Source organism: Ambystoma mexicanum, chromosome 8 (assembly GCF_040938575.1).
Source record: "Ambystoma mexicanum isolate Mex_15411 chromosome 8, UKY_AmexF1_1, whole genome shotgun sequence".
In the NCBI taxonomy this organism is placed as follows: Eukaryota; Metazoa; Chordata; class Amphibia; order Caudata; family Ambystomatidae; genus Ambystoma; species Ambystoma mexicanum.
Genome location: NC_090929.1, coordinates 1,261,548,795 through 1,261,574,123, shown reverse-complemented (window position 1 = coordinate 1,261,574,123; position 25,329 = coordinate 1,261,548,795). Strand labels below are relative to the sequence as shown.

General features: G+C 49.1%; 1 protein-coding gene across 2 annotated transcripts in view; it reads left to right on the top strand.

Moving 5' to 3' along the window:
• Positions 1-25,329, top strand: part of BTAF1 (B-TFIID TATA-box binding protein associated factor 1) — a 2,675,064-nt gene that overhangs the window by 640,885 nt on the left and 2,008,850 nt on the right. For both annotated transcript variants that reach the window (XM_069611378.1, XM_069611379.1), the window contains 2 exons: positions 22,801-22,896; positions 22,982-23,158. In XM_069611378.1, the coding sequence (XP_069467479.1) occupies positions 22,801-22,896; positions 22,982-23,158 (273 nt within the window). The remainder of the gene's footprint in view (positions 1-22,800; positions 22,897-22,981; positions 23,159-25,329) is intronic.

The window sequence follows — 25,329 nt, the reverse complement described above, 5'->3', positions numbered from 1 at the left end:
CTCCTAGAGCATTGTTTCGCTCTTAACATTTAGACTTGGCTGGTGTCAGTGGTATCTACCCTAGCTTTTCTACCGCGATTATACTATATAAACGTGGTATTGTTTGAGGCTATTATATTAGCCTCAATCTTAAACCCACTTGACCAAATAATTTATATTTTGGCTCTGGTCGGGTTTATTCGCCATTTCTTTTTGTTAACGTCCTTCTTGTGTTTTACTTTGCACGGCAAACCAGGTTTGCCTTCTTTGTTCTGTCTTTTGGCGGGCTTCTGCCAGAAGCCGTCCTCTAGGCGCCTGGGTGTCTTAATGGGCTGAATGTGAGGGAAGGGTGTAGTCACCCCCTGCACATGGTATCCTAGGAAACCCAAGTCGCACTTTGCCATGATTGGCTGAGGTGGTTGTCCGGGCTGGACAACCCCTCTGCTGCGTGATTGACAGCCAGGCTGTGTGAATGGGGGATTTTCGCATAAAAGGCAGGTTTCTTGGGCTAGAAGTGAGTCGCCACTGGAACTACAAGGAACTGAAGAGAAGCGGAGAAGAAGTCGGCTGCTGCAACTATCCCGTCCCGGTGAAGCCCTGCTGCAGTCCTAGGCTATCTACCTTTCGACAACCAGAGAAGATCCAGTCCGGAGTAGTCTTCCCTTGAGCCTGGTGGGGATAACCAGCTCATCTTCTACAGCCAGAGGATCCTCTTCTTCGTCGAAATCGCTGCACACAGCTGTAGTGGTCCGGATAGCCATCTGAAGAGCCTCTCCTGTTTTTACGGAGCACGCCTTTTATTCACCGTTGCTGCTGCCGGCTTCAGCCCTGTGTGGTGCAGACCCCTCCAGACGTCGTCCTTCGTATCGAAGCTCCAGGAAACGTGGGTCAGCAGGAAACTACCAGGAACAACTGCCGTGGCACTAGCCTCTTCATTGAATAAGGTACTGTGTTCTGCTTGAGGAATTAGGGTGAATCCCTTTTCATCGCCAAGGCTTGCCCTTGTCTTCCCTCCTTATAACTTTTGCTTCCTCTGACAATATCCAAGTACTCCTGGCTACGTTGAATCGTGAACTATCTGACTGTGTGATCCTCGACAACAGGAACCCGGTTCCACTTGACACTGGCTCTGGCCTATTGACTCTTGAATTTCTGTCTAAGTGTGTACTCTGGTTCTGTCTGCCTTGACAAAAGTATTGCCTATGATTTTTGCCCCCAACTCTCTCTGGGTATCTGAGGTGCTAAGTGTGTTTTTGCCCCGGTAAAACATCTTGCCGCGGATACGCGTTTCTTTAGTATGACCAAGCTGTCATTACTGTCAAAGTAACGTCTTTTGATTCACAACACGGTCCGCTAAAACACAGGGTATTTACCTTGAAGTTCTACCATACAAAGTGAATTGGTTAGTTGTAGTGTATTTTACGTGTGGCTTTGAATTAATAGAAGTGTTTATAGCAGATGGTTTAAAAATAAATGTACTTATATTTTTTACCTGAAACCTTGAGTCAGTGTTTGCTTGAGTTACAGTAAATGTGGTCCCTTTGTGTAATATCTGCTACTGCTCATATAGTCTTGAGATAAGCCTGGCTGCTCCGCTACTGCTACCACTTTAACATAGTAGTACAGGCTTGTACCAAAGGTAAAACTTGTATTGCCACCTGTAGTCTTAATTGTGTGCACCTTAATGTTGTGTTTGGCGCCTTACTGCACAAACCTTTTGAGCCAATTGTGTCCGCGGACATCAGGCTGGTCACCGTAAAGACAGCCCAGTTTGTGGGCCTCACCTGAACTCGCAGAATCAGCGAGATCCAGGCTCTGTTTGCTTTAGAGCCCTACACTACCTTCCACAAGGACAGGGTCGTCCTGTGAACGCACCTTGCTTCCTACCCAAGGTCACCACGTTCCTCCATATCAACGAGTAAATAGTCTTACACACTTTCTTCGCCGACCCCAACAGAGGGTCTGGCACCGTCTGGATGTCGGACACGTGTGGAAATATCATGCAATACTAACTACAGACTCCCCACTGTCCATATGGGGAGCCCTTTTCCTTCACCACACAGTTTATGGCCAGTGTACACACAACAGCCCAAAACCACATCAGCCATCTAGAACATCTGGCAGTTCTCAAGGCTCTGCAAGTTTTTCAGCAACATCTAATGGGTCAAACACTGCAAATCTTCACAGAAAGTACCACTGCCATGTACTGGTACGTCCGTCCCCTTTCCTCCATCCTTGTGGCCTTCCCCCAACATGGGGACGGTACTGGAACCTTTGGCAGTAAAACATGGAGGTTCCCCATTGACTTTAGTATAGCGTGTGGGGGGCGCAGCCTTTGGCATGGGAATGCCATGCCAAGGCACTGCCCTCCGGTGCCTCACCTCTTATTTTTTTATTTTTTTTTTTGTTAGCTTTCCGCTTGTTCCACTCTTGTTTTTAATTTATTATTCTACTTCCCTTTGGCCCCTCACCTCCTCCGGCGCATGTCCCCTCGGAGGATTCACTAGATGTGCCTCTTGTGACCGCTCTTTCCCGGCCTCGCATCCCCCATGCTCTCTCCAGTGCTTGGCGATCGACCACAGCTGGGACTAGTGTGCAACCTGCAGCATCCTCGCTCACAGGGCATTGGAGAGTCGTTTGTTGCAGTGGAGGGAGATCTTCCACACTTCTCCTCCTCCCCACCTTAAAGGCTTTGTGTGCGCGACCTCTCGCCAAGACTGGGTAGGACCTCTGTTCAGCGCCGCTCCAAGACGGACTCTTCCCCCGGGGTTCCCATGGATCGGAGTTTCTCGCATTCATGTTCCACCAGGCCCGAGGTCCCTAAGGCTACCGGCTCCCAAGCTGAGGGGTCCAGTGACCCTACCAGGCTGTCCTTGGAAGGACGATCAGTCCTTTTTCTACCGCAGGGGATAAGGGCTCGTAGAGTGCCACCGCCAAGAGTCGTTCCTCGGCTAGATCCAGCATGGCTACTGGTGCCAAGGGCTCCCCTACCGTAGCTCGCTCCAAAGCCATCATCCAGGGTGTTTCGACTACAGTCCGTCTGAGGGCTCAGTGCCTACCGGAGGCTTATGAGGTAGACGTTTTCTTCGGGTGCAAGACCCAAGCTGTTTCCTCCCATGTCTGAGGCCTCTCCTAGCTCTGGGCATTTTCGCCCTCCTGCCTATGGTGTGGCGCAAGGCTTCAAAATTGCAGAGTAGCATGTGGCGGTGCCTGCCAGTTGGTAATTTTGGGTCCGGCTCAGGACCCGCCAGTCCCTTCGCCCATTGAATGGGCCTTGCAGGACGATTCCAGCCCCTTCCTCCTGGAAGCAGCAGCGGATCCGATGAGACAGGGTTCTGGTCCCCTCAGGGGTACATATACCCATTACAGTCCCACAGCTGAACTCGCCAGGTGCCTTAGCACTTCGAATAAGTGCCCAAATCCTCAGAGGGCAGGGCCCCAAGAGACTCTGTGGAAAACGAGGATCGCTTCCTTGAATGTTTCATCTTTCTCATAGGGGCTCCTGAAGGATATTGTGAAGGTCACCAAAAACTAGAGTAACAGGGGATACCAGGAATATCCAAATACTGTGACCTGGCCTGGATAGAACATACACAAAATTAACATAAAAGGTCAGAGCAATAAAGTGTTCAGGTGGCCACTGTTGATGTAGTAACAAAACCTACATACTCATACTAAATTCTGAGTACACAAAACAACCATGGAGCACATGCGTCTATCATGATATAACAACTCTGTGAGGTGAAACGATTAAATTCAACCCAGTAGACGCTCAAACAATTAAGTGTTTATCATTTATTAACATTTATTAAATATATCACTAGAAAGTAATATTTTAGTAAAAAACATACAACAACATTAGTATCAACAATATTTCATGTAGATCAATCCCTCCAATTCATTATCGGACTGATCTGATACAACATTCCCATCCATAAATCACATCCAACCACACTACAACCATACCACATACATACACAAGTTTTTCAGAAAATCATTCACAATCCATACAATGATAAAACAATTTATCCTCAGTAAAACTTCAAACAATCTAAAACATCATTATACAATATCTAATCCATTGTTAGTATGAACCACAAATTTAACACCTAAGAGCCTATTCCATGTTATTATGAACTTTACTGGCTCTGGTGGATTTGACTTCTAATTTTGCTCACAAATAACAAAACATCCCCAACCCGACATGTTTCTTTCTGTATAACATCCAGTAGACAGAAATTCTTCAGGGGCACTATGGTCCAGCGGAGTCAGATGGATTGTACGTGGAGCAAAAGGAAATATGTAGAATACACCAGCAGAGCACACCCAAGTACAAACAAAAGAACACTGAGTCAATCAAGCTAAAATGCTTGAATTTCATGATTGACCATTACTGCCATCGTATTTTCAGTAAACGTGGCGTAGATTAGGTTATTAATACCTTTCAACTCTCCAACTGAGGAAACAGAAAGCGGACCGTGATCCACAAACCAGTAGAAGACACCATAATAAATTGGTGCCTCTAAAATCTATCCACCATCACCAACACCTCGTGGTACCTTTTTTAGACACTCAAAATCAACCAAGTAATACCTCACCGAGGAGTGAGACCTCATGTTACCCGAAAGTCTGCTTAACCAGGACCCCACGGGATGAAAGACATCCCACAGTGAGAGTAATTCTTTAGAAAACACTTACATTGCGTCTCCTGTAATTTTGTGGCGGGAGAACCTGAACGGGTCTGTGAAGGTCATCCATAGGCTGCGCTGCCTAGGCCTCCTCTGGGCGTTTACTCCTGCAATCCCAATGCTGGTCCCCCCTCTGGTGCAGGCCCTACTGGTCGTACCGACCCCTTCACCACCTCCTGTACCATCAACGCCTCCCCTGCAACTGCTGTTGGACTTTTGTGCGGCTCTGGACCTGGGGGAGGTTCAGGGGGTGGGGTGGGGGGCGGGGGTGAGTCTGCTGGCACCTGTGTCCCAGGGCCTGGATTCCCCTCGGCCTTCAAAAGGTGGGAGGAGTGGCGATGATGACAGACACCCAGGATGACAAGCCCTCAGCTTTCCGTCAAGGCCTTTCATGACTGCCTCCAAAGTCAGACTGATTCTTTTGGGGGTCCGTCTTCCCGGGGAAGCCCCCCAGGAGTAAGGGGTGCTTGCAGAGGTCTTGGGGTAAGCGCACCACGACCCGGTCGGGCATCCCACTTCGGAGGCCTGTGCTGCAGGTTGCACGGAAGGTCTGAGAGAAGCCCAGGGCAATGCCCAGATGAAAAAGAAGTTGAACAGCAGTTTCAGGTTGATGGACGGGGAGCCGATGGTCCTCACCTCCCACTCAAACTGTCAAGTCCTTGGCCTTTCCTCAATCCCAGGGTATGTGAGTTCAAACCCTGAACCTTCTCCGGTTTCAAGGGTTTCAGGGACCGAGGTACTCGGAGAACTGATGGGTCGCCCAGCAACAGCAGAAGGAACCAGTGAGCACGTTGCGCTGGGTTCTTCTGCTCCCCTTCTAATGCCCTCGCCTCTGACACTAAGAAGCAGTGACGTCTGGGTCGGGGAACACAGCTCTCTTGTGGGGGACTGCTTGGCTCTTTTCAGGACACCTGGAAGCGTCTTTTGAGCAACCCGTGGATCCTATTTGTAGTCTCCACAGACTTCAGTCTTCCTCTACCATCCTCTCCTCTTCGTCAGATCTGGCCCCCCCGGCTCTCTTACAGGAGGTCCCTTTACTCTTGGAGATACAGGCAATAGAACCGGTACCATTTGTAGGCGGGGGCTTCGGTTACTATTCCAGGATTTTTGCGGTACCCAAGAACAACTGGGCTGTCCGGAGGGTCGTCCTGGGCCTAGATATTTCTGAATCTGTCTTTAGAGCTGGAACACTTCAAGATGATTACTCCTGCACACCTAGCCGAGTGTCGGTGTGGGGTCTGGATGTGTTCCCTGGATCTCAAGGATGTGTACCTGCATGTACCCATTCATCAACTGCCTCAGAAGTTTCTGCGGTTCACGATTGTCTTACTACTTTCAGTGCAAGCTGCTGCCCTTCGGCCTGAACTCGGGCCCCTTGTGTCTTCATGAAGTTGATGAACGCAATGGCAAGCCTCCTCTGCTTGGAGTATCATCTATACACTTACTTGGATGACTGGCTGATGAGGGCGGCACCACCTGAAGTGGTGGTGCAGTCCTGCCAGAGGTGGGCGGATACCCTTCATCAGCTGGGGTTTCCCCTCAACCGGCAGAAAGCAAAGCTATGCCCATCCCAGGAACGGGTCTTCCTAGCGGTGCATTGGAACACTACTTTTCAGACCGTTTTCCCCATGCCTGAGACTGATGTCGTGCTGCAAGGTGGTGGCAAACTTTCTGGCCATCTCTTAACACCTCGGCATGGTGGTTCTAGCACATTCTGGGCCTAATGGCCTCCTGCCTGCTCACTGTTCAGCAATCTTGCTTCAAAGTGAGGTGCCTCCAGATCCAACTGGCGCCCAATTGGGATCAGGAGACTGTGTCTCAGTCCGACAGGATCCCTGTACTGTCTTTCCTTCTGCCCGACCTTATTTGGTGGCTGATGGACGACAGTGTTTCAGTGGGCGCCCCCTTCACCCGTCCGGAGCCTACCTTGGTGGTGACAACCGACTCCTATCTTTTGGGCAGGGGGAGCCACTTGAGGGCTATGCGATCCATGAGGCATGTTCCAGGATGGAGGCCCTCCGACATATCAACCTGCACAAGCTTTGGGCAGTGGGCCTGGCCCACAAGACTTTTTTTGCCCCTAATCGGGGATAAATCGGGTCTAGTCAGGACAGACAATTCTACTAAAATGTTTTACCTGAACAAGCAGGGTTGTACCAGTTTCTCCCCTCCATCACCCATCCATGGAGGGGGTTTCGATGTGGGAATGGGCCCTAACGGAAGGGCTCTGGATTTCAGCAGTCTACCTCCCAGGGGACAGCAATGCAGAAGCATTTCAGTTGACCCACTTGTAGGTGTTGAAACCCAAGCAGGAGGCACGCGGCCCCTGGACCATGCGCTTGCCCCACTCTTCCCCCAGGCACACTCCCCAGTGCCCCTTTCCATGTTGACAGGAACAAGTCAATTTTAAAAAAAAGTTTTTAATCGGCACTCCTGGGTTTAACTTCAGCCATGTAATTCCACGCACGGATACATTTTCTCTTCTGTCTTTTTATCACTCAGGTACTTGGTCCTCAGGCGCCACGCTCCTCCCCGACACATGTCTACTTATACAGGGTTCAGCAGGTATCCATCCTGTGACGTTGCCTTGGCCCAGACCACGGCTGGCAAGATTGTACCGCGTGAGATGCACTCTCCTCGAGGTCTCTGAAGAACAGACTAGCCAAGAGGAGGTAGCTCTTCCAGATATCTCCTCCATAGGACCTAAAGGACTTTCTCTCTCATCGATCCAAGCCCAAGGTAGGGCCGCTCTTTTCCAGCGCCCCCCGCAAGGGAGACTTCTTCCCAAGGACTCCTCCGCGCAGGAGGGACAGCTCAGGTCCTCACACCAGCACAAGTACCGACGCAAAGTCAGTTGCCGGCCGGTCGGCTCAGGGGTCCATGGAATTTCCAGGTGACTGTGTTGAGGGAACGGAAGGATCCTTTTCCTGGTCTTCACCTGAGGGACCACGCCCTAGTACCGGCAACATGTCGGAGGGTGAAACGCCTACCAGGTCTCGGCCTGAAATACCGGGATTTATTCCGAGGGGCAATGCCCTAGTCCAGCTCACAGCCGAGGGGTCTCCGGATCCTTCCGGTGTCGGTCCTGAGGGACCACAAGGTTCTTGTGCCAGGGTTACTCCTGAGGGGCAATGCCCTAGTACCGGCATCCTGTCCGAGGGGGCGCCTTCATGCAGCACTACTGGCAACTCTGCCAAGGGCAACACTCCTTCCAGGTCACAGCCTGAGGTGCTGGATGCCAAGCGTCTTGGATGGGGCTGGTTCCAGCGAGCCAGGCACTACGACTTTGGCATGTGGCATGCAACTCGACAAAATGGCTGCCGCGCCAGACAAGACGGACGCTCATCCGATGCCCCCTCTCGCGGAGCGGGTGGAGGAAAGAGCCACAAGGTGGGACTGGTCAGCCAGGTGCGTGGCCTACAGTTTATCCATCAGCAGCGCAGGGCAGATTTCCCCTGCACCTCAGGTAGCGCGTGCCCCGACCCCAGCTGCCCTTGGCCACGCAGACAAGATCACCTGCCACCTCTTCAGCCTCCCAAGACTGGTTCTTCGAAAGGTTCCTAGGGCTGATTCGAACTCCCCAGATGAGGGCCATCCTCCAGGATGCCATCAGGTACATACTTCCTCAGGTAACCCCACTTGCACCCATAGTCATTCCTCTGATGGCTCCGGTACCACAGGCCCCAGTGCAGATGCTGCTGCCCCAGGTGGGTCTTCCGATTCCGGCTGCCCTGCCTCCCACAGTACAGGTGGTTCCACACTAGCCTTCGCAGCGGCCACCGGCTCTGGTCTCCACTCTGCAGCCCACAGCGCCCAGCACTTCTCCACCGGCTACAGACCCCTTGAGCCTGGCGGACATGGATGAGGACCCAACACCCCATCTTCAGGCAGGGCCTTCCACGAACGCCTTGCAGGTTTGGCAGAGTATTTGGGCCTTCTTTACCTGGGGTTTGGGTATTTTGGGCTTCTTTAGCTGGGGCTTCCTCAGCCCCAGGTAAAGAAGCCTGGGGAAGGAGGAGGGGGGGGGGGGGGGGTTCTTAGAAGTCCAAACCCTAAGACCTCCTACCAAAACAGGGATCCCAATGCAGAAAGATGTAGTTGCCCTGGCCATGAAGGGGTGGTTCAAGCCGCACTCAGCCAAGCTTGCCAATCGCGTTTCAACGCCATGTACAGGCAGATGGAGGGGGAGACACACTCTTGCTTTCAGCGCATCCTCATCCGCACTCTTCTGTGATAGCTGCAGCGTCACTCTATTCCAAGCCTCAGTCGTCCTCTGCCACCTCGTCCTCGAAGCTGCTAGGCAAGGAGAAGATCTTGGAGGTGTACAGGAAGAAGCTGTACTCGAACGCCTTCTTGCACATGCGGCAGGCCAATACAGATGCCATGTGGGCAGCCGCTAACCAAGGGCCCTGGCGGGAAACTTCTGGCACAGAGCCAAGGGCGATTCAAGGCAAGACTAAGAGAATCCAGGATGGTAGCACTGGACATTATGAAGTCCCCTGTGGCCCACATCGATACCTCTGCTGGGGCGATCTGCTTTGCCACGAACATGAGAAGGACGGCCTGGCTCCGGGCTACTAAGTTTAAACCCAGTGTCCAGGAACGCATATTGGCCCTTCCCTTCCACGGATGAGGAATTGGATAAAAAAACAGCTTGCAAACCGCAAAGTCTTTATTCTTACAAAGGCCACGCTACCAAGGCCTACACCCAGTCCCAGCGACGCTCCGACAAGGGGTGGACGTTTGGCGGGTTCCGAGGCTTCCAAGAAGGGAGGCACAAATAACCGGACTGTTATGAGTCCACATCGGAGGAAACAACAAAGGGGTTTGGGAGGGGGGGGCAAGGGGGTTTCCAATCCCCCTCCTTCGCAACAGCCTCCGAGAGGGAAAGAAAGCATGAAATGCTCTTTCGGCTCCACATGTCTTAGGTGGGGGGGGGGGGGCAGGCTTGCCTTTCACGTGCAATTTTGGCACCAGAATTTTTCAGACCCTCTGTAGTCTCCACAGGGTACCACCTACCAGAACCTCTTCTCCCCTCCCCTCCCCTCCCCTCCCACAGATGGGGGACAGCAACTCTGCTAGCGGCGATCTGGTCGCTCGTCAAGAGTCAGGCTGTGGAAGAAGTCCTGACCGCCCAGCGAGGTTTGGGCCTTTATTCCAGTATTTTTGCAATACACAGAAGGACCAGGCTGGCCTGAGAGTTGTTGGACCTTTCCACCCTCAATCTCTACCCTCCCTCTGCAAAAATTTAAGATGGTTACGCCAGCTCTTATGGCGCACTGGACAGTGGAGACTGGATGTGCTCCCTGGATCTGAAGGACGCTTACATACAAGTCCCGATTTGGCAGCTGCATCGTTCCTTACTGTGCTTCAGGAACATGGGCTTCCTTTTCCAATACAAGGTGCTACCCTTCGGCCTCAACTCGGCTCCCAGGGTATTTACGAGGTTGATGAATGCAGTGACCATACCTGGATGACTGGCTCATCTGGGCCACCTTTCTGGAAGCGGTTCAGCATACTGACTCCACACGGGTGCACACTCCACAACCTGGAGTTCACCATCAATCTCAAGAAGTCTCGGCTGCAGCCCACGCAGAGCCTGACCTCCTGGGGCCTCATCTGGGACCCAAGCCCTGAGTCTTTCCCTCGGAGGACAAGATTGAGGCCATCAATAGAGCTACAGCTCACTTCCTCTCCAGGCCCATGACCTCGGCTTGGTGGTACCAACACCGACTGAGGCTTGTCAGCGGTCCTTCTGGCCGTGCCCCGCGCAAGACTCGGGACGCAGAGATTACATCTGTATTTTGCAGCCTCATGGAATCAGAAGGGCTCCCAAGAGGAGCCAGTCAACATTTCACCCTTTCTCCACTCAGACCTCCATTGGTGGTCCGCAGAATTCAACCTGAGGCAAAGCAAGCCCTTCCAGCAGCCGGTCCCTTAGGTCACAGTTACTGCAGACTTGAGGGCCATATGGTTGGCTCTCAAGACCTTTCTCGCTCTTATCGAGGGCAAGTCGGTTCTTATCTAGACAGACACCCCCAGCATGTACTATGTCAACAAGCAGGGGGGGGCACCAGATCCCCACTGCTGTGCAACTTAGCAGTCGGCAGGTGGGAATGGGCTCTGGAGAACGACATTTACCTCGGGGCTATCCACCTCCTGGGGGAATCCAACCTGGAAGCGGACAGGCAGAGCAGACTGGGGGCTTACAATTACGAGTGGCAATTGAAGGACCTGATACTAAGGGAGATCTTCCTCAGATGGGGGCATCCCCAGGTGGATCCTTTTGCCTCCCGGGACAACAGGAAATGCCAACAGTGCACCTCCTGGCAGGGGCAGGGCTCCGGCTCCCTGGGCGACGCATTACCGATCCAACGGAACGACAGGACGGCATCTTCCTTCACGCCCACACCCCTAGTCGATGGGGTGATCTGCAAGATAAAGGAATCCCAGTACCTCAGCATGGTTTTGATAGCTCCTGGTACCCGGTCGGACAGTGGCTCTCAGGGGTCCTCAGCCTTTCGGACAGACAACCCATTCACTTACTGTTGGGCCCAGCAGGGGGGCAGGCTTCTCCACCCTGCTCTTCACAAGCTAGACCTTGCAGCGTGGCTCCTGAGCAGGGCACGCTGAAACACTCAACCCTATGTCAGGCTAACCTACAGATCATCCAGGGTGCTAGAAATAAGGCTACTAAGAGCCAATATAAGAGTAAATGGTCAAGCGGCCTCTGGCGTGCCTCCTCAGGCTGTACACACCTATAAGGATGCCACCCCCGGTTTGAGAGCTTGTTGTTGGGCACCTGCGCGCACAAACCTTTGGAGCCTACGGCATCCGGACATCAGGCTGGTCACCATAAAGACAGCTCTGCTTGTGGGCCTCTCCTCAGCTCGCAGAGTCAGCGAGATCCAGGCTCTGGTGGCATCAGATCCCTACACCCTTTTTCACAGGGACAAGGTTGTCTTGCGGACACACCCTGCTTTCCTAACCAAGGTGACCTCCTTCCATCTCAATGTGGAAATAGCGGACGCCTTGTTTGTCACTTTAGGTGGGTCAAGGTTAGGTTATCCAAGGCCTCCATAGCAAGGGGATGATTGAGGATATCAGGGAGGCCGATGAGGCGCAATCCAGTACCAGCCAACTTACAATCCCATGCGGTCAGGGCCAAGGCCATCGCGTTCCAACGGCATGTGCCGTGGCAGGTCATCAGCAGGGCGGCTTCCTTGGCCGCCCCCTTAGGCCTTCTGTAAGCCCTACTGTTTGGATGCCGCCTCTAGGTCAGATGTGGCATTCGGGCAGGTGGTTCTAAGAAACCTGTGTTCTTAAGGAGGGGCTCCTCTCCACCCTGGGGCTACATTCATTTTTAATCACCCATACATTATGGAGGAAAGGTGACGGGACATGAGTAATTAAGTTACTCACCATAGTCCACAGTGCCCTTTCCTCAATACGATCCCCCCCCCCTAATAACATTAGTGTCATTAGGCAATGCTTATCATTGTCGACTCGTCAGTGGGCACTGAGTGGCGCCAGCGGGACCCCAAGCGCCTCTAACTTTAAAGGGGGAAGATGATTTTTTTTTCTGGTGAAAAAGGTTCCATCTCCCATCCTTCGCGGAGGACGCCCATACAATATGGAGGAAAGGGGACTATGGACTGAGTATGTTCGTCACTACAGTGAGTAACTGTTAATTTTCCAACTGCCAACTGGCCAGCCCAGTAATGGCTACGCAGGTTACCCAATACCCTGTTCCCATACTGAGTGCTGCATTGCCGTCATGGCAACGTGGGGCTGGTCCACACCCCAGAGGAGTGGCCAGAAGATGGCATCAATTCTATCAAATTCCGCTTTTGCAATCTGAAGGGGGCATTGTGAAGCACATACAGACCACGGCACAGTTAACATTTTGAACAAGGCTGCCCTCCCAATTAGTGTCAGCGGGAGGGACCCCCAATGAGCGACATCCCTGACAAACCTGTCTGTAAAATACTGGAGATTAGCGCACATAGTTCCCGATGTCAGGGCCCACCCCCCAATGTATTGGAAACCCTCAACTGATACGCTATATGGGCAATCTGGGGGAATAGCTCTGTGTACCCTGAAGCAGGAAAAGTATAGATTTCCCCCAGTTCACCTGCAACCCATTGACCTGATAATCCCACAGTGTGTGCGAGACCCGGCGCCAAGCTACCCACAGGTCACCCATGTAGGCTAAAGGTTTTCTGCGTAAAACCAGACCCTCTCCTCCTTCCCATACTGCCAGCAGAACCCCAACCAAGTTGGATCCATCTGCAGACTGATTGCCAAAGTCTCAATAGACAACGTAAATAACAGGGGAGAGAGGGCAGCCCTGTCTTGTCCCTCTCTCCAGGGGGAAGATCTGGGCGGATACTCAATCAACCCAAACCGCTGCATTCGCAACTGCTGAACCCAGCCCAGGAAATTTACCCCAACCCCATGAGTCATCACTTCCCAGAGAAACCCTCATTGCACGGAATTAAAGGCCATTTCACAGTAAACCGAAAGAAGAGTTGAGGGGTCCGGCCGTGAGCTCGGTTCCCTGAGATATTCCATTCACAACTTTCGAACATTCATGCGAGTGGACTTGTCAGGCATAAATCCACACTGGTCCAGGTGGACCAGGGAGGCCACCATTCTCTACTCAGGTGCTCCACCAGCACCTGTGCCAGGATCTTAACCTCCCCCATTTATCAGATATTGGCATATAGGACTCCGGTGGCTTGCCCGCCTTGTGGATGACAACAGTATGAGCCTTTCTAAGGTCTGGTGGGGAGCAGATATGCATGTGCATGGATGTCAACTCCCCAAGCCTCTTCCAGACTTAAATCGGAAAGCCATTGTGCCAGGGGCCCTTCACAGACTGAAGGTGCTAGATGGCTGCTTAAATTTCCTCGTGATTTCTGCATCAAGGTCAGACCTTTGTGCCAGGGGCAGCTGCGGCAGGGAAACACCATCCAGAAAAGGGACAGGAAAAGAACCCACTATCCCTCACCTTGGCCTGTCGAGTGGTAGAGAGTTTCGTAATAAGTGGCGCATGCTTCCGCTATCTCCACTGCCTCAGTCAACCACACCTCCCCATGCCAACTATTTCCCTCGCGTCGTGTCTGACCCTTATCTCGAGCCAAGCCAACAATTTCCCAGCTTGGTCACTGGCTTTGTTAATCTGACTATGTTTAAGCCAGTGCCCTTGCCTGGCTTTGTCAATGGCAATGTTTCTAAGCTGATTTTGGAGATTGAGGAGAGCCCTGTTAGGGAGTATTCTCTTTTATGGCTAATTTCCCTTACCTAGTGAGTCCCTCAGCAGCTTTGCTGGGTTTCTGTGGTTTATTTTTTCCACCTGTTAAGAGTGAGCCTTTCTCCCACTCTTACAAAAGATACTGTATTGTACTGTGTGTGCTCATGGGCTATGGAGTGTCACCAACTCCCTAGGCATCATCTTGTTACTTGTGTGTCGCACAGCACCTTTAGCGCAGTGACACAGGGATGCCTTTTAGATTTCCCTTGTGAACTTCATTTCTGGGGAGGACTACTGTCCCCCAGAAAAAGGTAAAGTCATCATTGGCTTTACTAGTCCCTTTAAAAATATATGTTGGAGTACTGGAGGGGAATATCTTTCCCCTGTCCTTCTGTAACTCAAGGGGCACTTTGTGTCCCCCTTCCCGACTCGACATAGCTGATGGCAGTGGTAACTATCATTTTTACACGGATCCCTGTGTTAGTGTTCTGGCTCTGGTGACAGACGTGAACATAAAACCCGCTGCCCCATATCATTTTTATCGTAGGTCCTAGCGTGGTTTTTCGCCATTTCGTGTTGGAAAGGTGTTTCTTGTTTGCTTCTCGCACCTAACCAGGTTTGGTTTCCTTGTTCGCCGTCCTTTGGCAGGCTTCTGCAAAGAAGCCCTCCTTTGGCGTCTGGTTGTCAAGGTGGGCTGAATGTGAGGGAGGGTGTTAAGTCACCCCCTGCACAGGTTCCCCTTGGAAACTTTGTCAGTGTTTGCTTGAGTCACAGTAATTGTAGTCCTTTGTGTAATCCCTATTACTGCTCATTTGCTCTTGATTTAAGTCTGACTGCTCAGCCATCGCTACTACTTTACTGTGTAGTACAAGCTTGTACCAAAGGTGAAATTTTACTATCACTTGTAGTCTTAATTGCATGTAGTGTTCCCTTAGGGTACTGCATATGATTCTGCCTAAGAAGCCCCTCCACTTGTCCAGGGTTCTTGCCTCTAGATATTCTTCCTCTGCAGCAATCTTGATATCCTCTGCCTCGTGGACGGCCTGCCTGTGGGCTCTCTATGTGCTGTTAGAGAGATCATTTCACTCCTAAGCACTGCCTTGTAGCCCTCCCATACGACCTCCGGACTGTCCACCGACCCCTCAATTACAGTGAAATACTATTGTGTTGGAGGCAACTCCCTCTAAGAACTCTGGAAAACCCAGGCAATAGCTTCAGATGCCACGACTTCACCCTGCGCCTGCCAGTAGTGAAACTCCATGACAAGTGGGGAATAGTCCGAGATGCCTCCGTCTAAAAACCTAATTGACTTGACCTTTTGAAGGTCAACCAGTGGAATAAAGAGTAAAGCCAGATATGGAGTCAAACACCCCCGAGAGGAAGGAAAAGCCTTGGTCCGAGGTATGTCCACGAGCCCCATTGCCAGGAAAAAAGTGTTTTGTTGGAGTGCCAGCATTCCTCCCTTGAAGTGTGTGCGTTCCTGCAGAGAGGGTCCATGACCGCATTAAAATCCCTCCCCTGTTAGGGAGAATTCTCTTCTAGGGCCAATTTCCCTTACCTAGAGTCCCCCAGCAGCTTTGCTCGATTTGAAGGGTTTATTTTTTCTCCTGATAAGTGAGAGACCCTCCCCCCCCCCCCACTCTTAGACAGATTGCTAGTGTGTTTTTAGGCTATCTTGTGTGCTTATGGTCTATGGGGTTTTTCTCACCCTCATAGGAATCCTTTTTTAACGTGTTTTAGACAGCACCCTCCGTGCAGTACCACAGGGGTGTCGTAGCGCCACCCAAACATTGACTCCATACCCTGGGGCTGACTACTGTCTCCCAGGGCTTGTAAAGTGCCCATTGACTTTACTAGTCAATTCTGAACTAAACCAGTACAACCCATCTTAATATGGAAGTACTGGAAAGGGTTAATAGTTTTCCCTAGTGTTCATTTTCAAGGGGGTACCGTACAGTCCCTCTCGTTTCTGGCTGGTGGCAGTGGTTACTACCGTAAATATTCGACCGCGAATATTTCCCTATGGGATTTTCCCATTGTTCGAGGCTACCACTTTTACTGACAGCCTCTAACATACAGCCGGTTTATTTTAATATTAACTTTACTCCGGTAGGTTTTTATTGTCAGAACTTTAATATTTCTTTCTCGTGTCTTTGAAATCCTAACCCAGGTCCTTTTGGTGGGCTTCTGCACAGAAGCCCTCCTTTCGGCGCCACTGAGTCTGGGGTAGACAGGATGTGTGGGAGGGGAAATAGGCACCCTGGACAGGGTTACCTAGGCAACCCAAGTTGCACTCTGCCCTGATAGGTTGGGGGGTTATCCCACCAGGATAGCCACTCCACTGTGTGTGAGTGAGAGCTAGGTTGTATGAATGGGGGTCTTGCTGCATAAAAGCAGGGTCCTGAGGACTGGAGGACAAGACGTCGCCACTGGAATTAAGAAGCCGAAGAGGAGAAAAGCCAAAGACATCTACAACGACTGAACCACCAGTGAAGCCCTGCTGCAGATCCTCGCCACTTTTCGCCAACGACTCGAAGATCTTCACCTGCAAGAGTCTTCTTCCCTTGAGCTGGTGGGGTCAACCAGTTCGCCAATCGCCTTCCAGGACCTGCCTTGGTCGAATCGCCAGTGCCAAGCACTAGGAGACGGGATAGCCAGGCACCTGTCCACCACGACCATAATTTAAAGGAGCGTACCTGTTTATTCCGTTTTTGACAGCACCGCAGCTGGTTTCATCCCTGGGCAGTGCAGTAACTCGAACCTTCCTCCACGACGAGAGCCTCTCTTCCTCTGCTGGATCTCCCGAACTGCAGGAACTGCCAGGAACTACGGCCACCGCAGGAGCCTCTTCCACTTTTAAGGTACATTGTTCTGCCAGGCCGTTTCGTTGGTTATTGCTAAAGGTGTTTTAAATACTTTACTTTCTGGGCTGGCTGCCTTTTCGTCTAACATTATCTTTCTAAGTCCTGCAACCACCTTTTCAATCGTTTAACAAAGACTTGACTGCAGCTACTAGAACATTTTGAACCTAGGCACTTTGCCTTGTACCACTGACTCTGGCACAAGCCTCTGGACTCTGGCTAAATCTGTTACACCTGCCTTCTCTAGATTGTTTCTCTTCAAGAAATGTGTTGGTTCACCTGAAACTTATAACCACCTTTCCTTCCCCTTTACATATTGCTGAAGTGACATTTTGCTTGGTTTTCCCCAAGTACTGTTGATGCTAAAAGTGCTGCCTTGCTTAACTTGTTCACAATCCAATTGGGAAGTGTTTCTGGTGTGTTTTTAGGAGTCTAAACCTGTATAACTTGTTCTTTCCCTCCCTCTGAAGAAATTGTTAGTGCCATTTCTGCTTAGTTAACACTGTGCCATTTTGCTCAGTTTTCACTCTTGCTCAAACTGGTGTACAATTTTAAATAGGGAGTTGTGTATACTTTCCCTGACTGAATTAACTTGCTTTAATAAGTGATTTGTGTGTGAACATCAGTGTGTAAAATAAATATATATAATCTTTTTGATACAATGCTTTGGTCAGTGTTTCCTTGTTCCATAGTATTGTAGTCCTATTGTGTAAACCCTGACTACTGCTCATCTCCCTTCTGACATAAGTCTGACTGCTTAGCCACAGCTACCAACTAAATCTTTGTGGTACAGACTGATACCAAAGGGGATTTATTGGTCATACCTGTAGTCTTAATCTTCTGTAGTGCTCCCTAAGGGAACTGCACAGGATTCTGCCTAACCACCCAGGTATCATCCTGATAATTCCAGAGAGCTGTTTGGATTTCATTCAAAAGCTCCAGGGTTGGGGGGGTTCGGGGGATAGGGGCATACATGCATATAAAATCCTAAACCTCCCTCCACAGCTCCCCCCCTCACCGAAACGAAGCACCCACAGGAGTCCTGTGACAGTCAGTCTGAAGGGGAGCCGCTGTTGTCAGTGTCCGTGTGCCTCTTGCCCTCCTATAGAACCAACCGTGCAACACCATCCAATAATTTGTGCATTTAAAGAACCGACACTCTGACCCAGCCAAGTAGGTCTCTGTATGGAAAATGATATTGATAGAGTGCCGGTTGAGAAACCAACACCAGCCACCTCTTGACACTAGACCCCAGCTCAGGTCAAAAGGGCAACTTAGTCCCCTACCGCCAAAGCTATGCATCCAAAGGTATTGCACAGGAAAAGAACCCACCATCCCTCACCTTGGCCTAAGAAAACAGAAAAGTCCCATCCCGACCTATAGGCCCTGGAAGCGTACCAATCAATAATGGAAACTACATAGCCACTCAAAAATCCCCCTGCCCTCTCCCAATAACCCAATCTGCTCCCCCAAACTAGAAGCACCTGTCACCCGAACCCCATGCAAACATGACACTAGAAGTCCAACTCAACCATGAATGGAGTGACCATGAACAGCCAGACTCCCATAAAAACCTCTGCACCGGTAATGCCATAAACAATAACTTGAAATGTAGGAGATTTAAAGCTAAGGCAATCGGCAGGTTGCTGTCCGTGTCAGTAGGGAAAGGGTGACCATCCCTTCCCCAGTCTGTTTTGGAGTGTTGCCAATGTCCTCAGGTGTATCAGAACCCTGCGTCTCGAACAAAGCGGGGGAAGACTCCTGGTCTGGACCGTGCTTTCTACGATCTGGATATCAGCGCTGATGGAATGTGTTTCCACCCAGTCACATGCTTCCTTGGGATTATGAAAAAGGTGGAGCGTTCCCTTGTATAGCTGTACTGGGAAAAAGAGGGTGTACTTGATGCCGAGGGAGGTTTGCAGCGAAGTAAAAAAGCCAGAGGTCGAGCTCAGGGGAAGTCCCCACGGCCAAGTAACGGAGGAGTCCAGCAATGTGACCACATTACTGCTTTAATAACGTTTCAAAAGCATGCACACAGATATGTGAAGATTTCCAATACACTGTTTTAACAGGTATGTCATGGGTTTTTTAAGGCACACTGAGGTGACAAACAAATGATACATTTATCAAACCGAAGGTGGGATTGGATTGGGTAATGGGTCAGACTACAAATGGCATCCATACTGGGCCAGTGTTCCACTTGGATGTAATTTGTCTGATTGCTCCACCTGCGACCACTTACTAAATTTTGCACTAATGGCATGCCACGCTGCACATTTCTATTGGCTATTGCAACAAAGTGTGAACTAGCATGGACGGGGCAAAGGTTGAAAAGTTATTAATTTCAGCTGAAGAATTTGCTTGTGGGTTAACAATAGTCTTGCGGCTGCATGAAAATCAGATGTATTTTCACAGTGCCGTCAGACGCATCTTTAAAAAAGTTTAATCATTTCTTTGGAAGTGGCCCCTGCTATCCCACCTGTTAAGAGTGCCTTGTTCAACGGAGCCTTCCATGTTTACTATAGTATTGCTATTAGCAGCAACAGACACCTTATTAGCGTTCCTCAGATTACAGCATTTTGTCCCTGCATTTCCAGGCATTCAAAGACAATTAACCATTACAAAACCAACTCCAAATGTTGCAACTGCCTTGCAGCACTTACTTAAAAGAAAGGGGCGTGGAGGGTCTACCACTCCTCCACGAGCTGCAAGCAGCTCTGCTTTTTCTGAGCACAACACAGATGGTTACAATGACGAGCGGCTACTAATTGCAAGATTGTGGACACTGGCTGTTTGCATGGCAGTAAGATTAACGGCGGGGGTTTTCGCTGCCTCCCAGCCGAATTGTTAACACTTGGCAGACACTTGCCAGAACGTGTTATGCTCGATGTATAGAACCTAAAGAAAGTCTGTTTTTCATTTCTTTTGCAATAAAGCTGGCATAGCAATATCGATTTTTCATTGCATTGCAGTATGCTACATACTAGTACAAAAGACTCTGCAAATCGCAGAGCGTTCTACTCTAGGAATTGGGCCTTTCTAGTATTCATCTAATGTTCCAATGGATACCACCTGCAAGGCAACAGCATGGACGTCTGTACACACATTCACAAAACACTATTGTGTATATACTTCATGGAGTGGATCTGGCTATAATGCAAAATGTTTTGTGCAGTGCCATCTTAACCTTCATCAATATATTAGACATATTACATTACATTGTCTTAAAGAATAAAGTGTTAGGAGGGCCTTGAATGTTAATTGCCCTCATAGACCTAACACAGGCATTTGACAGAGTAGATGGAGCTCGCCTCTGGAACAAACTTGAAGCTTGGGACTGTCGTCCTGCTCTTATAGCTCCCATCAAGGTTCTTTATACCGAAACCACCATGTGAGTTTGATTAGATCAACAGGGGGTCCTTTCAGCGCTGATTCCAACGGCACGAGGCGTGAAGCAAGGGTGCCCACTGGCCGCAGCCTTCTTAAAGGAGTCAGAATCAGCAGTCCGCGTTTCCACCAAAGCTGCATAAAACACAGATCTCCTGTCTATTGTATGCCGACAATCTTATTCTCCTCGACCATACTCCAATTGGCCTACAACATTAGCTTAACAAGCTTAATAAATATATCTAAGCAAACAACTTAGAAATAAATGAAGAAAAGACCAAGTTCATGACATTAGAAATTCGAAACAGAAAACATGAAAAGACACGGCTTCGACTGGCAATTGTATTGAAAAAGTATGTGAATTCAAATACTTGGGGGGTTATGCCCGACGCTCCCAGTATGAAACTGCTATGCAAGAGACCCTAAAATCTAAAACAATCAAACTGGAAGCACAAGGTAAAGCCATACATAAAAATGTGGCTGCTTCTCTACGATTCCAGTGTTGGAGTTTTATCAAAAAGAAACTGGTTCCATCATTAATCTATGGAGCAGACGCAATGGGAAATATACAAAAAGAAATTCGGCCAAAACTGGAAGCGCTATTTTGGAGGAAAGCTTTGTCTGCCCAATTCAACTCCGGTGGCTTCGTTACGCAGCAAACTAAGCTTGTTCTCCCTCCATGGCTCTGTAAAATCTAGCACGTTAATGCTTTATCGAAAGTGTTGGATGGCCGCTGCTCCTTCTATTTACAATTTGATAAATCAAGAACTTGAAGCCTTGCGATGTAAAAAAACTCCTCCTCTGGGAAAAAACATCTTCCCGCACTCACTTCAACTGAGTGCGATGAAGACACCGTTTAATAACCCTGGGAGAATCCCAAAAAAACAAAAGTAGCAAGACTGTATATCGAGGCTTGAGGTAGCAGCCAAAAACTGTTTACCTTCCTCCAAATACAAAAAAAACAGAATCAGCTCCAGGGCTTTATTAAGAAATTCCCGAGCAAACGGGGACGTGATCTCCTCCTGCAAGCCAGGCTCAACTTGCTTCCCACAAATTGTTGAGTTTGCATCACAAGCACTGAAAAAGAAACTGTCCGACAGCTGCTCCTTCGGTGCCCCGCCAACCATCAAATCAGACTACACTATCTGAAACACACCATCTCAGACTTTGTGTGGATGAGCCAACATGTTGGTCTAAATTGATTAGTGGTGACTCAACAAAGTGGGTACTTGCAACTTCTAAAATTCTGCAGCATGTAAAAATGTCCTCCTAGTCAAGCTACTTCGTCTTGATGTCTTCTGTGATATGACTAGGTAGCCATTGAAAATTGTGCGATTCGTCTGCTTGACTTAACTGTCTTGATTCTAGCCTCTTTTTAGACCTATTTTAGTTTTGATAGCATGATGAATTTATGAAAAAATTCTGCAAATTTACTATATGGCTTCACAAAGATCCAGTGACTGATCACCTGCATTATTTTTGTAAAAAATCTTTTCTTTTGATTAAATACAAATAAGTAAAAAATAACATAGTACATTAGGATGTAGTTCATGATCATTGATGGCACTGCATTGTGGTAAGAAGGGTACCTTAATTAACTGTTGACCACCGCAACTGGGGCAGTCCCTTGTCCCCTTTTTAGCTTGCCACTCGCATAGGACTAAAGAGCTGTTGCTCTGCCTCTGCGGAGCCTTTTCTTTGACCGGGAGCTGTGGCGATCCTGTTCCTTGGTATGAAGGAGAAAGAGGGTACCATAGGAGTGTTTGGCGGAAGCCTTAGATTGTCCGTCCCAGTATCCCAAATAAACTAAAGGATGATGGTGAGGCTGATGCTTTATCCCTCAGTGGCCAGCCATCTATCAGCAATTTGTCCTGAAGGACTGCCCTGCCGCAGACAAACTACATAGACACACTTGCATATGGCCTATTCCCCTGCTCTAGCCTGTGCTTTAATACTTTCGTTAATATTGAAATTCTCTTTAATGTACACATTGTGACTCTGCTGTCCCCTTCCTATACCCATATTCACGTTCAAAGGTTGTAAAACACCTGCACCAAGCAATGCGGCTGCACAGGCAGGTGACCTTTTTGTAAACTGTTAAATCACTGTATTCTCCCTCCTAAATCAATACAGATTAATATGCACGCTCTGCATCTCACATCACCTCCTGGGCTCAAATCAAGGCCATCTTCTCTACTTGTGGCGTCTCTGCCCACCGTCACTACAAGTATCTTAAAATTCATAGGTCTGACAACCTTACTCCTCCCAACACTCTCCGCCTAGGTAATATCAAATGAACCCTTTTCTTGCACAAATGGTGTATGTTAGCAGGTAACATTGGAGCATTGGCCATAACTACAGACTGCACAGTGCACCAAGTCCTCAAACTAGCCCATAAAACAAGCCTGCACTTTGTCGGTGAGCTCTTTGAGCATTGCCCTCTAGGCCAGACGAAAAAACTGTAAAATAAACGGTTGTATTTTGTTTCTAAGTATTGACTTTAGCTCAGAATACCACATAAAAAGCTGGGATATCCACATTTTTGCAAAGCATTACTAAACTGTTACTAAAGTAGTCTGTTTTTAAAACTACTTGATTATCTCAGTTGTGATCTTTACATTGTTTACAGATGCAGCAGCAACACCAAGAATGGCTTGAAGATCTGGTCATTAGGCTCCTTTGTGTTTTTGCACTTGATAGATTCGGAGATTTTGTTTCGGACGAAGTAAGTTTCCTCAAATGTGATATTCAAAGTAAGCAAAGATTCTGGTTTTGACAAAGCATCTAACTTTGCCTTTATTATACCTTAGGTTGTGGCACCAGTTCGGGAAACCTGTGCTCAAACATTGGGAGTTGTATTGAAGTATATGAATGAGACTGGGGTTCATAAAACTGTAGAGATTCTTCTTAAACTGCTCTCTCAGGAACAGTGGGAAGTAAGGCATGGTGGTCTTTTGGGAATAAAATATGCTTTGGCAATTCGACAGGTAAGAAACCTTTTAATAAACAAACTTGATCATATGTATATTCCTATGTACTTATGTATGCCTACCAACTAGTTGAGATGATGGTATTCCTTCATGCCTTACTTACCCTTTAGTCATTGCATTTCTTCTTGCGCATGCTGTATTTTTCCTTTTTGTCTACCTCCTTAATAGATTTCTGGTTCTTCCACCATCGGATTCTATCCTATCCCCTGAAACATGTCTGCATTTTTTCAGCATTTCTTTTTTGTTGAGGATTAGGTTAGAACTCTAACGTTAAGTTTTAGTAAACCATGTTCTCCAGCATGGGGTCTGGCATGGATTCACATGCTCATGAATATTCCCCGTCAGGCCGGGAATCCTCGGTATAGAAAAAATCAGTATCAGTTTCTGATCTGTCTTTCTCAGTAGTAACCAATCACTGGTCTCTGGGTCATACTGCCCCCAGCCAATGACTGCCCTCTCCCTAAGCCTCTCCCCTGGCAGCCATCCTCAGATTTGGTAGCACGTGAAGTGTTAGTATGACCAAGTGAAGAGCCGCAGAGGGGTAGGCGGGAGGGTTCGCATGTGAATCCATGCCAGACCCATGCTGGAGAACAGTTACAGGTAAGTAACTTGTTCCTTCTCCAGCATGGGGTCTGGCATGGATTCACATGCTCATGAATATAAGAATACATAGCAGTATACACATGCACAACCACGGGAGGTGGCAAAATGCTCAATATCAAGCAATACAACAACTCAACATTAAGCATCTCTTACCTCCTCACCAGGCTCACCTTAGGAGAACAGGTTGCGCAGCACTGCCTGGCCGACTCTGGACTCCTCCCTGGAATCCCGGTCGACGCAGTAGAATCTCGTGAAGGTGTGCGTCGACCTCCACGTAGCAGCCCTGCAGATGTCGAGCAGGGGCACACCAGACAGGAACGCTGTAGTAGCAGCGATCGCTCTGGTCGAATGGGCTCTCGGAAGGCCGGGCAGCGGTCGGTTTGCCAACCGGTGACAGTGCATGATGCAGCCAGAGAGCCATCTGGAAATCAAAGTCTTTGAGAGTGCCTTCGCTTGTTTCACAGGTCCAAAGTTCACAAACAGCTGTGATGTCTTCCGGAAACTCTTCGTGCGGTCACGTAGAACTTCAGCGCTCTAGCCACATCTAGCGAATGCAGAGTCCTCTCAGCCGGCGACGAAGGAGACGGGAAGAAAACTGGCAACACCAAGGGCTCGTTGAGGTGGAAGTCTGACAGCACCTTGGGCATGAAGGAGGGGTGCGTCCTCAGCACCACCCTCGTGTCGTTAAAAGTCAAGTATGGAGGCTTGCAAGACAGGGCCTGGATCTCTCCCACTCGTCGTGCAGAGGTGATGGCCACGAGGAATGCTGTCTTCCACGACAGAAACTTCAACGGCACTGAATGCATAGGCTCGAATGGGCCCCCCCCCCCCATGAGCCTAGTTAGTGCCAGGTTGAGCTCCCACGCCGGGAATGATCGGAACAGTCCTTTCACCAGACGATGAGACCACAAGGACGCCCGTCCTGAAGTTCTGGTGTAACATGAGACGGCAGCCAGATGTATCTTGATGGAGGCGTGAGATAGGCCAGCCTTGGCCAAAGACAGTAGGTACGGCAATACTTGAGGGTTCCTTATTACTCTGTACCAACTGCTCTATGGTATATTGGGTAAAGATGTGATTCCAAAACCAATGTAAGCTTCAGAAATACTGTTGCAGATTACTTAACTCTTGTAAGTAAAGTGTTAATGCAGATTGTAGACAGGTCATTTGGATTCAGAAAATCTCTAGGCACGTTTTTGTCTTGACCCTCTGTATATGTTTGGGATATTTGTGCATGTTGTGTAATCCTCTAATAGTGGAACACTGTCATGTCACCCAAAAGGAAAGACCTGACTCTCCAATGGTGTCTGTAGGAGAGCAGTCAGGCTTAACCTTAGGTGGGAGGTAGGTTGACTGGGAGGTACAATGAAACCCAACAGGCACCACAAAAGAATACACCAGACTGGTATACTGAAAATATAAACACTTTTTTTGAAGGAGAGGCATGAAATCCTTCTGAATGGAAAAATAAGCACTCTGGTTACACAGAAAACATAGCAGAGGATAGTGTAGATAAAGTAAGCGATCAGTAAAGATCCAACTCACTCAACCTATAGTGTAGGCCC